A 16,868-nucleotide genomic window follows, 5' to 3' on the forward strand; every position below is an offset into this window, starting at 1 on the left:
TAAGCATTATGTTATACTTTAGCTATTTAAAAATAGCAGATCTACAAGCTTGTAGGTCTGCTATTTTTGAAAAATCGTGAAAATGCGGCACAAATCTTTGAATATACATTCTTTCAGAAGAGTGGGCCCGGACCCGCCTGACCCAGAAAAGGTTGAGAACCACTACCAAGCACTCTAAGCTTGAGCACAGTGACTACATACCTGTATTTTTGTTGTTGTTGTTGTTAAATTAAAAACACTTTATACATTTATTTAAATTGTTGTAAATTGTGTCATTTGATCTCACAAACACTGCACCATCGTTAGTATATTGAGTAGGGTTGTTGTAACGATACATTTTAACCCATTTTGACCTGAGATCAGATTCTAAAAATGTCTTCTACATCCTGACAGTTTTCTGAAAAAGCCATGTTTCTATGTCAGTCGTTCTTCGATTTTTCAATAATAGCAGACCTACAAGCTTGTAGATCTGCTATTATTTGAAGTCAGTGGGGAGAACGGTTCTGAAGTTATAGATTACAACAGTACACAGACAGAGACTTGGTAGATTTATAGTTATGGAAATACCGATAGTTATCGGTATTTTTGTCCTTCCCATTGACAATGAATGGAGAATGTACGTCGTTTTTGGACGAGCAAATCTACATGTTACGTCATGATGATGATAAGAGCGCCCCTCACTTCCCACGGGTGATTTTTGAGGGGCACTAGCCCCTCCTATAAACAGGTTCAATGCTTGTGTTGTAAACGCATTGGCAATGAAGAGAAAATGTACGTCATATTGTTAATGCCGTTTAATGTTTGTGTTTGCACCGTTTGTTTTACATCACCATACCAACATGAGATATACTTTAATATATTAGCGCCCCTCACTTCACACAGGTGTGATTCTTAAAGTTGCTAAATGCAACGCACAAGTACTTGGTATAGGATACAAAGTCAAACGCTACAATATTTTGATGTTTGTATATCTAATATATAGTTGGATCGTTGAAATGAAAATCGATATGTTACTGTATCGTTTCACCTAATATTGAGTCATAATGTCCGGTTCTGTAATGCCTGATTTATATATGGTTGAGTGCGTTGTCACAAGAAAACGCTTGTAGATGTTTAGTTTTTTTCTCCACAACACCAGTGGGAACCAACTATAAATCATTGTGTAATGTCAGGAATCAGTGTTTTCAGGGTGAGGCTCACATTCCCCTTCTGTGTGTCAGTGTTGTTTTTGGCAGCAACTTTAGATTTTAGTTTTAGTCATAGTCTCTTGAATAGTTTTCATTTAGTTTCAGTCACATTTTAGTCACCTGGAATGTTTTAGTGTTAGTCTAGTTTTAGTCTTTAAACTTGCTGAAAATAGCCGATCTACAAGCTCACAACGCTCCCAACAAGCAGAGTGTACAAACCCATAAGGGTCCATTTTGGTTCCTAACTGTAATTTAGCTGGGGACCCCCTGGAACTCCCTCAAGGGGGTCCCCGGACCCCACTTTGGGAAACACTGGGATAGACCAGAGTAATATAGTAAGAGAGTGGCGACACTAGCGTTGACTCCCATTGTAGCCTAAGTTGTAACAATGGACTGCAGAAGTGCTCATTCTATCTCAATGGGATAGTTCCAATGTTTGGAACTATAGCCCTTAAGGCACCCGCTTTGTGGCGAGATCAAAGCGTGCAGTACTTAGTTTTTCTTTTAGAAACGTAGTTTTTGGTTTAGACTAGTCATTGGTTAGACCAGTCATTAGTCCTACTACAACCTATCTCAAACGCATGTCGCTACTCTTCTACTCTACACTCTGAGACAGACAAAGTGTCATGAGCAGAGGATTAACTGGGGGAACTGTGCCACATTCCATGTGTATGCCTGAACACATGCAGTCCAAGGAAATAATGCAACATTTGACGGGTATTGTTGCATGAAAAACAATGGTCTGCACACACAATAAAGGTTAAATAAACACAACACACTGAAGGAGCCATTTCTGCCTGTGTGTGCCTTTAACCCGTTTGATGGGCGGGTTCACCATGGGGGGGGTGTGTGTCACAAGGATTGACATAATGGGAACACAGGTGCAACAAGCCAGGTTAATGGTTTGGAAGGTATGGGCACAACAACAGGCTAAGAGATCACACGGTTTTTACCGTATCATTTTAGCACATGATGTGCCCAGCCGAGTGGCAAAGTACAGTTTGAGCTTGCCATTACACACACAATAAAAGGTTAAATAAACACACAATAAAGGTTTCAATCAAATCACTGGTGAGTGTGCTGAAGCTCTCAATGAAACTATTTGAACCCTAGCATCCATATTAGCTTTAGGTTTATTAGGTTGTAAACCTAATTAACCCCACTTCATTTTAAACCTTTTTTTTTTTAAACCTTTTTTCATTTGAAAAAGGAAAATGCATGTGGTCTCTGAGGCTATTTTAAACCTAACCTGGCCTAGAGTTTAAAATTATTTAAATAAAATTTTAACTTTGTCCTATTCCTCCTATGCCATTTAAACTTTTCAAACACAAAATGAAATAAATTCTCAAACACTGCCAAGTGTGTTTGAACAGTTAAAACCATGGCTGCCAACATTGGACTGTGAGAAACACATGTTAATATAGTAGATAGATAAGTTCTCTCTGGTGAAGTTTGGGACTTTGATACCAATTAAGAGAAATGACAATGAAATGAGTCCTGCAGCCAGGAGTGTTGGCAGTCCTTAAAAGTTAAAATGTGTTCATTCATAGTTTTAAGTTAAACCATGAACACATTCAGCATTTCAAGCAACAAGCATGTAAATAATACATTTAAAAAAACAATGTCACTGACCATTGGCGTCTTTGGATTGAATCTGCAAGTAGACCTAGTTTTAGAAGCTTCTTCTCTCTGGCGTTTGTTTGACTAACTAATTGACTGAATGTTTTCAGGTGGTCAGTTCAGTTTGGAAGAACCAACTCGTACAATAGCGCCCCCCCACTTCCAATAACAGGACATTTTGGTATTGCAGCTGAAATGCCTACACTGGTTACTGGGAATGTGGCTACTGGTGGGTGAGTCAGAGGTACTGCTGCTGCAGCAATACTCTAAAATCTAATCAGGTTGATAGTTCCACGGATGGAACATAATGTACCAAGTATGAACATCATACGGTTATTTGTTTTAGAGCCATGCTGCGAACAAGATCTGTCCACATACCCACGTAACCCACTGACCCAAATACAGACGGCCATCATCATCCTACTTGTTCCCTACTACTACTATGCGCGTGACATCATCATCAAACCCGGAAGTTATGCAGGAATGCCTACTGAGTGGCAAAACACTACTTTCTGGCCTTGACAGCCCATGTTGCTTTGCCACTCGATGTGCCATTCATGTATGTATGCATGCATGCGCATACCCTCTATTCGTGGATATTATGCCCATTAATGGTGGGTGTCTGTCGGTCTGTCTGTCCTTCCACCCCTTCTCAAGAACTATTGGCTGGATTTCTAATGGAATCTTCTCTGCATTTTCATGAACACCAAGAGAGGAAATGACTAGTCTAAACCAAAAACTGTCTAAACTAAGTACTACTGCACCCTTGGGAGTCCCCCCCAAAAAAACGTTCGCTCTGAAAGAATATATATATTCAAAGATTTGCGCCACATTTTCACGATTTCTCAAAAACAGCAGAACCAAAAAGGAGGTTCCCACGGTCCAGTATGGGTTAAGTTATTCATGATTTGACCCATTGTCCTTTTTTCCCTTTAGTCTAGTCCACCGTTTGGCCAAGCCTTCCGCTCGCACACGTTTTTACACAATAGAATGGGCAGATTGCATTGGAACCTGCAGAGTACAGTCATGCTTCCTGGAAGATTACCCCAATTTGAGAAACACTACCCCAGTCATAAACTATCCTTTGATGCCACCCTCAGGCCAAAATATTAACTTTTCACACAAGATCTCATTTAAACCCAATCTTTTGGTGATAGGTGACATATGGCAATTTCCTTTAGTGATACACTTGGTGCAAAAAGTACAGACTATAGTCTAGTCCGCTAGCAGTGCTTTTAGACCGCTTTCATAATGATTGAATATCGTTTTGGGAGGACAGTCCTGCCATGAGCAGAATAAAATCACTCCTAAACTAAACGAACATTGGTGAGCTGCCCCAGCAAAGTAGAATAAAATCACTCCTAAACTAAACGAACATTGGTGAGCTGCCCCAGCAAAGCAGAATAAAATCACTCCTAAACTAAACGAACATTGGTGAGCTGCCCCAGCAAAGCAGAATAAAATCACTCCTAAACTAAACGAACATAGGTGAGGTGCCCCAGCAAAGTAGAATAGAATCACTCCTAAACTAAACGAACATAGGTGAGCTGCCCCAGCAAAGTAGAATAAAATCACTCCTAAACTAAACGAACATAGGTGGTGAGCTGCCCCAGCAAAGTAGAATAAAATCACTCCTAAACTAAACGAACATTGGTGAGCTGCCCCAGCAAAGTAGAATAAAATCACTCCTAAACTAAACGAACATAGGTGAGGTGCCCCAGCAAAGTAGGATAAAATCACTCCTAAACTAAACGAACATTGGTTTGGTGCCCCAGCAAAGTAGAATAAAATCACTCCTAAACTAAACGAACATTGGTGAGCTGCCCCAGCAAAGTAGAATAAAATCACTCCTAAACTAAACGAACATTGGTGAGCTGCCCCAGCAAAGTAGAATAAAATCACTCCTAAACTAAACGAACATTGGTGAGCTGCCCCAGCATAGTAGAATAAAATCACTCCTAAACTAAACGAACATTGGTGAGCTGCCCCAGCAAAGTAGAATAAAATCACTCCTAAACTAAACGAACATAGGTGAGGTGCCCCAGCAAAGTAGAATAAAATCACTCCTAAACCAAACGAACATTGGTGAGGTGCCCCAGCAAAGTAGAATAAAACCACTCCTAAACTAAACGAACATAGGTGAGCTGCAGCAAAGTAGAATAAAATCACTCCTAAACTAAACGAACATAGGTGAGCTGCCCCAGCATAGTAGGATAAAATCACTCCTAAACTAAACGAACATAGGTGAGATGCCCCAGCAAAGTAGAATAAAATCACTCCTAAACTAAACGAACATTGGTGAGCTGCCCCAGCATAGTAGGATAAAATCACTCCTAAACTAAACGAACATAGGTGAGCTGCCCCAGCAAAGTAGAATAAAATCACTCCTAAACTAAACGAACATAGGTGAGCTGCCCCAGCATAGTAGAATAAAATCACTCCTAAACTAAATGAACATAGGTGAGGTGCCCCAGCAAAGTAGAATAAAATCACTCCTAAACTAAACAAACATAGGTGAGGTGCCCCAGCATAGTAGAATAAAATCACTCCTAAACTAAACGAACAAAGGTGAGCTGCCCCAGCATAGTAGAATAAAATCACTCCTAAAGGAAACGAACATAGGTGAGCTGCCCCAGCAAAGTAGACTAAAATCACTCCTAAACTAAACGAACATAGGTGAGCTGCCCCAGCAAAGTAGAATAAAATCACTCCTAAACTAAACGAACATAGGTGAGCTGCCCCAGCAAAGTAGAATAAAATCACTCCTAAACTAAACGAACATAGGTGAGCTGCCCCAGCAAAGTAGAATAAAATCACTCCTAAACTAAACGAACATAGGTGAGCTGCCCCAGCAAAGTAGGATAAAATCACTCCTAAACCAAACGAACATAGGTGAGCTGCAGCAAAGTAGAATAAAACCACTCCTAAACTAAACGAACATAGGTGAGCTGCCCCAGCATAGTAGGATAAAATCACTCCTAAAGGAACGAACATAGGTGAGATGCCCCAGCATAGTAGGATAAAATCACTCCTAAAGGAAACGAACATAGGTGAGATGCCCCAGCATAGTAGGATAAAATCACTCCTAAAGGAACGAACATAGGTGAGCTGCCCCAGCAAAGCAGAATAAAATCACTCCTAAAGGAAACGAACATAGGTGAGCTGCCCCAGCAAAGTAGACTAAAATCACTCCTAAACTAAACGAACATAGGTGAGCTGCCCCAGCAAAGTAGAATAAAATCACTCCTAAACTAAACGAACATAGGTGAGCTGCCCCAGCAAAGTAGAATAAAATCACTCCTAAACTAAACGAACATAGGTGAGCTGCCCCAGCAAAGTAGAATAAAATCACTCCTAAACTAAACGAACATAGGTGAGCTGCCCCAGCAAAGTAGGATAAAATCACTCCTAAACCAAACGAACATAGGTGAGCTGCAGCAAAGTAGAATAAAACCACTCCTAAACTAAACGAACATAGGTGAGCTGCCCCAGCATAGTAGGATAAAATCACTCCTAAAGGAACGAACATAGGTGAGATGCCCCAGCATAGTAGGATAAAATCACTCCTAAAGGAAACGAACATAGGTGAGATGCCCCAGCATAGTAGGATAAAATCACTCCTAAAGGAACGAACATAGGTGAGCTGCCCCAGCAAAGCAGAATAAAATCACTCCTAAAGGAACGAACATTGGTGAGGTGCCCCAGCATAGTAGAATAAAATCACTCCTAAACTAAACGAACATAGGTGAGCTGCCCCAGCATAGTAGGATAAAATCACTCCTAAACCAAACGAACATAGGTGAGCTGCAGCAAAGTAGAATAAAACCACTCCTAAACTAAACGAACATTGGTGAGCTGCCCCAGCAAAGTAGAATAAAACCACTCCTAAACTAAACGAACATTGGTGAGCTGCCCCAGCATAGTAGGATAAAATCACTCCTAAAGGAACGAACATTGGTGAGGTGCCCCAGCATAGTAGAATAAAATCACTCCTAAACTAAACGAACATAGGTGAGCTGCCCCAGCATAGTAGGATAAAATCACTCCTAAACCAAACGAACATAGGTGAGCTGCAGCAAAGTAGAATAAAACCACTCCTAAACTAAACGAACATAGGTGAGCTGCCCCAGCATAGTAGGATAAAATCACTCCTAAACTAAACGAACATAGGTGAGCTTCCCCAGCAAAGTAGAATAAAATCACTCCTAAACTAAACGAACATAGGTGAGCTTCCCCAGCAAAGTAGAATAAAATCACTCCTAAACTAAACGAACATTGGTGAGCTGCCCCAGCAAAGTAGAATAAAATCACTCCTAAACTAAACGAACATTGGTGAGCTGCCCCAGCATAGTAGAATAAAATCACTCCTAAACTAAACGAACATTGGTGAGCTGCCCCAGCAAAGTAGGATAAAATCACTCCTAAACCAAACGAACATAGGTGAGGTGCCCCAGCAAAGTAGAATAAAACCACTCCTAAACTAAACGAACATAGGTGAGGTGCCCCAGCAAAGTAGAATAAAATCACTCCTAAACTAAACGAACATTGGTTTGGTGCCCCAGCATAGTAGGATAAAATCACTCCTAAACTAAACGAACATTGGTGAGCTGCCCCAGCATAGTAGGATAAAATCACTCCTAAACTAAACGAACATAGGTGAGCTGCCCCAGCAAAGTAGAATAAAACCACTCCTAAACTAAACAAACATTGGTGAGGTGCCCCAGCAAAGTAGAATAAAACCACTCCTAAACTAAACGAACATAGGTGAGGTGCCCCAGCAAAGTAGAATAAAACCACTCCTAAACTAAACGAACATAGGTGAGCTGCCCCAGCAAAGTAGAATAAAATCACTCCTAAACTAAACGAACATTGGTGAGCTGCCCCAGCATAGTAGGATAAAATCACTCCTAAACTAAACGAACATAGGTGAGGTGCCCCAGCAAAGTAGAATAAAACCACTCCTAAACTAAACGAACATAGGTGAGCTGCCCCAGCAAAGTAGAATAAAATCACTCCTAAACGAACATTGGTGAGCTGCCCCAGCAAAGTAGAATAAAATCACTCCTAAACTAAACGAACATAGGTGAGCTGCCCCAGCAAAGTAGAATAAAATCACTCCTAAACTAAACGAACATAGGTGAGCTGCCCCAGCAAAGTAGAATAAAATCACTCCTAAACTAAACGAACATTGGTGAGGTGCCCCAGCAAAGTAGAATAAAACCACTCCTAAACTAAACGAACATAGGTGAGCTGCCCCAGCAAAGTAGAATAAAACCACTCCTAAACTAAACGAACATTGGTGAGCTGCCCCCGCAAAGTAGAATAAAATCACTCCTAAACTAAACGAACATTGGTGAGCTGCCCCAGCATAGTAGGATAAAATCACTCCTAAACTAAACGAACATTGGTGAGCTGCCCCAGCAAAGTAGAATAAAATCACTCCTAAACTAAACGAACATTGGTGAGGTGCCCCAGCATAGTAGAATAAAATCACTCCTAAACTAAACGAACATAGGTGAGCTGCCCCAGCAAAGTAGGATAAAATCACTCCTAAACCAAACGAACATAGGTGAGCTGCAGCAAAGTAGAATAAAACCACTCCTAAACTAAACGAACATAGGTGAGCTGCCCCAGCATAGTAGGATAAAATCACTCCTAAAGGAAACGAACATAGGTGAGCTGCCCCAGCAAAGTAGAATAAAATCACTCCTAAACTAAACGAACATAGGTGAGCTGCCCCAGCAAAGTAGAATAAAACCACTCCTAAACTAAACGAACATAGGTGAGGTGCCCCAGCAAAGTAGGATAAAATCACTCCTAAACCAAACGAACATAGGTGAGCTGCAGCAAAGTAGAATAAAACCACTCCTAAACTAAACGAACATAGGTGAGGTGCCCCAGCAAAGTAGGATAAAATCACTCCTAAACTAAACGAACATAGGTGAGCTGCAGCAAAGTAGGATAAAACCACTCCTAAACTAAACGAACATAGGTGAGGTGCCCCAGCAAAGTAGAATAAAACCACTCCTAAACTAAATGAACATAGGTGAGCTGCCCCAGCAAAGTAGAATAAAACCACTCCTAAACTAAATGAACATAGGTGAGCTGCCCCAGCATACTCAGTGTAGTAGGCAGGGTGTGAAAATGCCAGTAGGGTGCTTCTGGCCTAGAATAGATACTTTCATATCATGTCTATATTTTTAGATGTGATATGTATAAAAAAAAAAAGAAAAAGAAAAAAAGTCAAGACAAATGCAAAACATTTTTTAATTGCAAATTAAAGTTGCGGTCAACTTGTTGTTGACCGCTTGTTAAGTATACCAACATAGTGTTGCAGGGAATGACAAAACAGAGGTACAAAAAAACCATTAAGATACTTTATTTATTTATTTATTTATAATTATATCCAAGTAAAAGTAAACCAAGAGCACATCACATAGTATCAAAATAGTTTTGTTTTTAAGATTCCCTCGTCAGACGTTTAAAAATTATTACCATTTACATCATTTCAAAGATAGCATCAATCTTGGACAATTCTATACTCAAAACAGTCACCCTCAAACCATACACGGATGTGTACAGTGATATTGGTTAGACATTTATCACCCGTCTTTCAGTGAAACATAAAATATAAAAGACTGCTCATCCACCCTCTACATTACAACTTCAGAGGTTCCAGCTTTCAGGACAGTCCTGATTTTGGAGCCCTCGACGATAGATGAGCTATATACGATCTTATTCTTAATTTGATACGATTACATACAGTACACCACTCCCAACATAACCAATCATAGTACCTTCATTATGGCCTCTTCATTATGGTGCCGTTGATGTTCCAGTATTATATATATAAATCAGGGGCAGTCAGTCTCTCCCTCCTGCCTTCATCCCACAGTGTCACGCCCTGCATCTCAACGGGAGCATTGTCCGACAGGACATAGTACCCACGAATAAGGTGAAAAATGGCAGCTGAATTTAATTTGGTCAAGTCGCAGAACTAGAATACTACTACGTACTCGTCAGATCAGGTGCACGATGAGCACGGAGATGGCGGAGCCCACGGCCAGTCCCAGGGTCAGGAAGAAGGACATGACCACCCCGGTGGCCTCGGCCAGCTCCCGGGGCACCACCTTGGGCCCGTAGATCATGGGCAGCGTGCCCAGGTAGCCGTTGGAGACGCCCAGCAGGCAGATGAACAGCACGGGGTAGACGTCGTGGCGGAAGAGCACGGTGTGGAGGTGGCTCCGCGGCTGGTAGTTGCAGAACATGACGAGGGGAATGAGCGCCGTGCGACACAGCACCAGCACGGGGAGCACCCTGCTGGTGGGCCCGGGCGCCTGCACCCAGGCGGTGGCCTGGCGCCCGCAGAAGTCCGCCGCGTTGTACAGGAAGAAGCTGGTGAGCGGCACGAAGTAGGTGGTGGCCCAGGGACTGCCCGTGTCCTTCTGGGCCGACTCGATGCCCGAGGAGATGGCCGGGAACACCACGATGGAGACGCAGAACACGTAGAAGACGCTCAGGCCCAGAACCCACGTCTTCCTCAGGATGGGTCTGAGCGGCGGGACGGAGACGGACTTCGGCGTGCACGGCGGGACGGAGACGGACCTCGTTGTGCCCGGCGGGACGGAGACGGACCTCGTTGTGCCCGGCGGGACGGAGACGGACCTCGTTGTGCCCGGCGGGACGGAGACGGACCTCGCCGTGCCCGCCGCCGTCGTCGTCGTCCCCTGGCCTCCGGTGTCCGTCAGGGACTCTGGACTGTAGTCCGTCAGGGACTCTGGACTGTAGCATGTTGCTGCCAGCCTGTAATGCCTACAGGAGAAGTGGAATGGGTTAAGTTCTGTATGTACCACTGGTCCTATGTTAAGAACCAGTGTGTTAGACTAGAGAACTTTGTTAACATCATATCCTCAGTATTGTATTGTACTTTTTATATATATATATATTTTTTGGTATTCAGACAAAAAAGTTTGTCTCTGTGCCCATTATCATCTTCTATACATTTTGAACATTGACCTTTTTATCTTTTCATTAAACATTTAAGACTAACATTATTCAAACTAACAAATTACATTTGGAACTTTTGTGAATGAGTCCTTGTAAGTTGTCCAAATATAATATATGGTTTGACATTTGTGTTTCAATTATACAGCAAGTCCTCAATGTTTAATCACTTTGATCCAATTTAGCGAATATAATACAAAACTAGACAACCTCGGAGAGGTCGCAATTTTAAAAAATTGCAGAGTGTGGTTGCCGCAGTGGCTTACATATATATACCCCTCCCACTGATATTGCCAGCCTGTTACAGTTTCAAGTCACACCTTAAATCGTGTGTAAGTAATTCGGAGGGGATTTAACCCCCGAAATTCTGGTTTTTCGACAAACGGTTACATTTATCGCGTTTGCGGTGCCCCCTATGGATGAAAATGGAATTGCTTTTGGAACTCGGTTGAACGAACCACCCCGGACATGTGATTCAAATTTTGGATGGATTGGACATTCCGTTCGTGATTTATGGCATTTTTCGTGATATAGGCCCCTCCTACTGACTTCGGAAGACGATTACGGCCGAACGATACGCACTACCGAAAATCTGCGTTTGTGTTTTAATCGGATGGGTCCAGAGATCACGTGTACAGATTTTTGTGAGATTTGGACAAAATCTGTAGGAGGAAAAGCAAAAAGTGTGTTTTGGACAAAATTCAAAATGGCGGAAAATCCATCATGGCGGAAATGGGCGTGGCCTATATGGGGAGATGCGTCATGACCCAAGGAATCCAGGGAAAAAATAATTTTGATTTTACGACATACGGTTCAAGAGTTATGAGCCAAAAGGTAAAGTGGGCTGTTATAGCGCCACCATGAGGCCGACCTAAAAATATATATTTTTAATTAATTTTAGTGATAATTAGGAAATATTCCTCCAAGTTTTGTAACTATAGTGCTTACAGTCTCAGAGGGAAAAATACTTGAATGTGATTTTTTGCATTTTTCCATTGAAGTCAATGGGATAATTTAATTCACTAATAAATTCATATCAATTAAACTATACAACATTTCTCTTAGCAAAGTACACGCCATCGATTCCCGATTTTTCCGGTCAATTTGACATATGGCTCAAGTGCGTACAGTCAAAACTGAGGGGTAGTGCGTCAAAATAAAGACTAGTGGAATAAAAATAATAAAAATAAGTGGAATAAAGTGTTACAATTACAAGAGTCTGGTTGCCCTGTTGGGCAACCACACTAATTAAATTAACACTTTTTTTCCCCACCGTCATATTGCTTTGGACATTATATAATTGGTTCATTAGTGATGGAATCTTATATGCAGTCAGACAGAAACGTTTCTATACCACACACACACACACAGATACACACAGGACTGGAGTTGGGAACACCAACTGCATTTTGAGAGCCCCACTCTCAACTATAACTAAAACTACATCGCATGGATGCACCTGGGACGTATCCTCAGTGATGTATCCTGAGGTCATGGATGCACCTGGGACGTATCCTCAGTGATGTATCCTGAGGTCATGGATGCACCTGGGACGTATCCTCAGTGATGTATCCTGAGGTCAACGGGGTTTCGGGTCTACCAACATCATACCCCTCACTCAGGCGACCCAGCCGGGGTTGATCAAATCCCGACTTTACGTCCCAGTAGCTACCCTCGATCAGTCCATCAGGAGAATGAGCAAGGCCAATCAAATCCGTTACTCCGGAACTACTCTGCCGGGACTGGGAGAACCAGATTCTGGCGCGTGGAAGGACTAGGCTCGGTGGGTTGACTCCTGTCCCTCGGGCCCCTCCTACGTCTCACCAGCTCAGTGGCCTTGTGGTTAGAGTGTCCGCCCTGAACCCCGATCCCCGGCCGGGTCATACCAAAGACTGTAAAAATGGGACCCAATGGCCTCCCTGCTTGGCACTCAGCATCAAAGGGTTGGATTGGGGGGTCAAACCTACTAATCAAATGATTCCCGAGCGCGGCACGGCTGCAGCTCAGCGCTCCAAGAGATGGGTCAAATGCGGAGAACAAATTTCACTGTGGTAACGTGTGTGATAAATTGTACAACTTTGACTTTGACCAGGTCCACTCCTGCTCTCACCAGGCCCAGGACCAGACTCCCAGCACCAGGCACTTCATTCAGCAGCGGCTCAACACTTATCATTACATTTATGCTGTAATCTTCAACATTTTCTCGGAGGTTAGGGAGCTAGCGCTCAGTATTTATACTGCCTGTGTGTTATGTACTTCGTATCCATGTGCACATAATTGGAAAACCCAGAAAATCAACACGTTAAATCAGTTTATTAAATGTCACAAGATGGAAGATATAACTCCACAAGAGTAGCTTTGTTCCTGTTGTCTGGTTTCATTTGATCATTTTTACAAGGCTTAAAGTCCTTACAACCCACTTCCTGTTTTTCCCTTTCCATTTCTTAAGTCGTTGGTTCCGTTTCAAACACAAAGCCTCCCTTCAGACAACTTGCGGGGGTCACAAACACACCAGACCTGAATAAATAAAGTAGTATATATATATATATATAAATAGTAATTGCAAATAAACTCTACTGTTAACCCATTAAAACCAGGAAGGCATGAGTAATTTAACCACTTCAACAAATACTTTGGCTATTAAAAAATAGCAGATGCACTGATGTGATTGGATTGTTTGAATATAATATTAAAGCAAAAAAATGTTACCCTATTGTGCTGACTATAAGACGTTTTGTTCCAATAGAAATATCCCCCAAAAATGGGGTCGTATTATAATCGGGGACTAGACTATTTGACATTCAATTGTCCCAATCTACAAATTCACAACGCATTCTGCGTGGCGGTGTATTGTATACACCAGGCGTAATTCCCCCTGCAATACTTGATGAGCGAGTCTAAAGGCCTTTCCATACTCCAGGTTTAGGTGATCAGGTGACCACCGAAAAGGACAACATCACGTTGTGGTGATAAGCGACTCACCGCCCACCCCTAAACACATCTCTCTGTTTTTACTAACCACCGTCGCCTTGTCACCTAAAACTGGAGTACGAATAGGCCTTTACTAACGTGGGGGCAGCTGTAGCTTAGAGAGAGGCTGTCTGAGAATCGAAAAGGTACTATAGCCCCCCCCAAGCTATCACCTAAAACTGTGATAACCAATCACCAAAAACTGGAGTACGTACTGTAATACTGTATGTATGAGCCTTAATTAGGCTCATTCATAGTCTGGATTTTCAGTGGTGAGCTGACCACCGGAGCTGAAATAACGTTGAGCGGTGGTTGAGTAAAAACAGAGAGAAGTGCTGGGGGCGGTGGAGGTGGTTTGCTCTTCACCGCGGCTCAGCGACGTCATGTTGTAGTCCGGTGGTCACCTCACCACCGAAAATCCAGACTATGAATAACGCTTTAGCCGGGAGCTGCCTATAATCCATAGAAAGCATAGGTGAGTTCCAGTCTATACAGTAGGTAACCTAACCACTGACTGGACTACAAAACACTCCCCCCCCCTTCTCCCCTCCTAACCTGGAGTAGGCCAGTTTGGGCAGCAGCAGGTATGTGACGATGCAGAGCAGGATGAAGACGTCAGCGGTGAGGAAATAGGCCAGAGCGCTGTCCGTCACGTCCTCGGCCACCGCCAGGTCTACGATGGAGGCCACCGCACACAGAGTCCCTCCCATGGCCTGGCCTGCATGTTGGGAACACAGGGAACACACTATAGGACAGGTCTACTCCCATGGCCTGGGAGGTCCCTCCCATGGCCTGGCCTGCATGTTGGGAACACACTATAGGACAGGTCTACGATGGAGGCCACCGCACACAGAGTCCCTCCCATGGCCTGGCCTGCATGTTGGGAACACAGGGAACACACTATAGGACAGGTCTACTCCCATGGCCTGAGAGGTCCCTCCCATGGCCTGGCCTGCATGTTGGGGACACAGGGAACACACTATAGGACAGGTCTACTCCCATGGCCTGGCCTGCATGCAGGGGGACACAGGGAAAAACTGGTGTGTAACCGGATGTTACAATGACAAAATGCTGTGTCTAGAGACCGGTTGTTGTTCTCTCGGTCGGTGGTGAAAAAACCCGACCCCGCGAGTATCACAGTTCCTCCTGCTGTCGGCCGCTGAAAAACCTTGTCTTCAGCAGAAACGACATTCATTGCGCCGATTTTGGAGACGCAGGCCTTTTAAAAGCAGCCCATATAGTGCAAGTGGATGTACGCGCGCATCTTCAAAATGTCCGCGGCCACTGTCCCACTTTGACCGTTATGCTAACGAACGGCAGCTAACGATCAAACGATGGGATCAAAACATGGATTAAAGAATATATAAACCCTGGAAAACGTAGGCTACGGTTCTGGCGGTCTACACGACTAATTTAATCCTACGGTTACTACTACGGTCCTGGCGGGCTCCGTGTTAAGAAATGTAATGAACATGATTTGTATGATTTGTAAGGCCACAGTGACCTTCACCTTTGACCACCTACAAAACACGAGATAATACATCAAATACATCTTCAAATTATGTTTCCCCCCACCCCCCCCGCCCCACAGTTTGGGAGCGAGAAGGGAGAAGAGTCTGGCACGTGTGGAGCGCTGCCCGAATGTTTTAGGGAAGGTTCTGATAGCTTCCCTGTGTTTTGAGCGAATGGGAGGGGTTGGGTTGGAACAGGCTTTGAGGATACGGGGGTGCAAAAACCTTTGGTTGCTTTGGAGGCAAACCTCAGTGTTTTGTACTCTTAAGCGGTTCATCCTCGAGTCCAAATGTCATGATATTTCCTCAAGGCACTCCTCTCTCTGTCTAGGTCGTCCTCAGACTTCCATGTCATCCCGGGTTCTCCGTACATCTGGCCACATACTGCATGTTAAAGGAGAATACCATACTAAAAGGCTTTCTTACCTTTCGTTGTAGTTATGTCCAGGTGTTATTTTGTGCAAAAGCTTCTTATTGGCTGTTTCCCCTACCATAAGCCCTCAATGAATTGCATTGAATGGGAATTGAATGGGGCTATGGGGTGTTGTGATAATTCGCTTATTTCCATCGCTCAAAATTATAATTTCTTTGTATATATCCTCTCTTCATAATGTAAATAATATCCCAAGCGGCACACTTTACTACTTCTTTCGATGGAAATAAGCAAACTAGCATAACACCCCATAGTCCCATTCAATTCCCATTCAATGCAATGCAATTCATTATGGTAGGGAAAATAGCCAATAAGGAGTTTTTGCACAAAAAAAAACACCTGGACCTCTTTGGTGGGGACGTAACAACTACAAAGAAAGGTAAGAAAGATAAGAAAGCATTCTAGCATGGAATTCTCCTTTAATGTGGGACGTCCTCGCGACCGCCAAGGTTAAATTAAATAAGGTTAGGAAGCGAAGACCGTACGGTGGACTCCTGTGTTTTGCTCCCTGGAAGGAAATTACGCATGTTTCTTCCCTTCCAGGGAGCAAGATGGAGTCCACCGTACGGTCTTTGCTTCCTAACCTTATTTAATCAACCCTGGTGACCGCCCGGTGCCTTGGAGTGTTGGTTCCCACAGCACTAGTCTGCAGGCTGGCAGCTCTTGGTGCTCTTTGGCAGTTGGCCAACTAACCAACTAACATATCACTTTCACAGGAATGGGACGTATATACAACCCCGGGACACATAATGCTTCCGGCCACAGCTGTCGCTGGGGAAAGAGGCATTAAAAAAAAGGGATTGTGTTGGTGTTGGATAATATAATTGAACAGATATATCCAGTCCAGTCAGTACCTGATATGAGGGCCTGCGAGATTCTCATGGGGAAGTATCCGCTGATGCCAAACACGCTGCCGGCGAAGACGTTGGACGCTCCGCTGACGATGAAGACGCTGGCCAGAGTACCGGCGAAGAACTGTGTCCGGCATGTGGACACGTCCACCTTGACCAGCACCGTGGTCAGCACGAACACCACCAGGATGACCACGAGAGAGGACAGGATCCGTGTGTTTGGTGAGAGCCTGCACACGCACGCACACACACACACACAGAGACACACACACAGAGACGCACACACGCTATC

At 43.6% G+C, this 16,868-nt stretch overlaps 1 protein-coding gene across 1 annotated transcript in view; it reads right to left on the bottom strand.

Annotated features, from left to right (window-relative positions):
• Positions 1 to 9,293: 9,293 nt before the first annotated feature.
• The window catches only part of slc29a3 (solute carrier family 29 member 3), an 18,528-nt gene continuing 10,953 nt past the window's right edge, over positions 9,294 to 16,868 (bottom strand). The window contains exons 5-7 of the mRNA XM_080781598.1: positions 16,580 to 16,806; positions 14,337 to 14,499; positions 9,294 to 10,619 (exon numbers count right to left, since the gene is read on the bottom strand). Coding sequence (XP_080637724.1) covers positions 9,827 to 10,619; positions 14,337 to 14,499; positions 16,580 to 16,806 — 1,183 coding nt within the window. The 3' untranslated portion in view covers positions 9,294 to 9,826. The remainder of the gene's footprint in view (positions 10,620 to 14,336; positions 14,500 to 16,579; positions 16,807 to 16,868) is intronic.

The sequence above is a fragment of the Protomyctophum bolini genome, assembly GCF_963924005.1.
Source record: "Protomyctophum bolini genome assembly, chromosome: 14".
In the NCBI taxonomy this organism is placed as follows: domain Eukaryota; kingdom Metazoa; phylum Chordata; class Actinopteri; order Myctophiformes; family Myctophidae; genus Protomyctophum; species Protomyctophum bolini.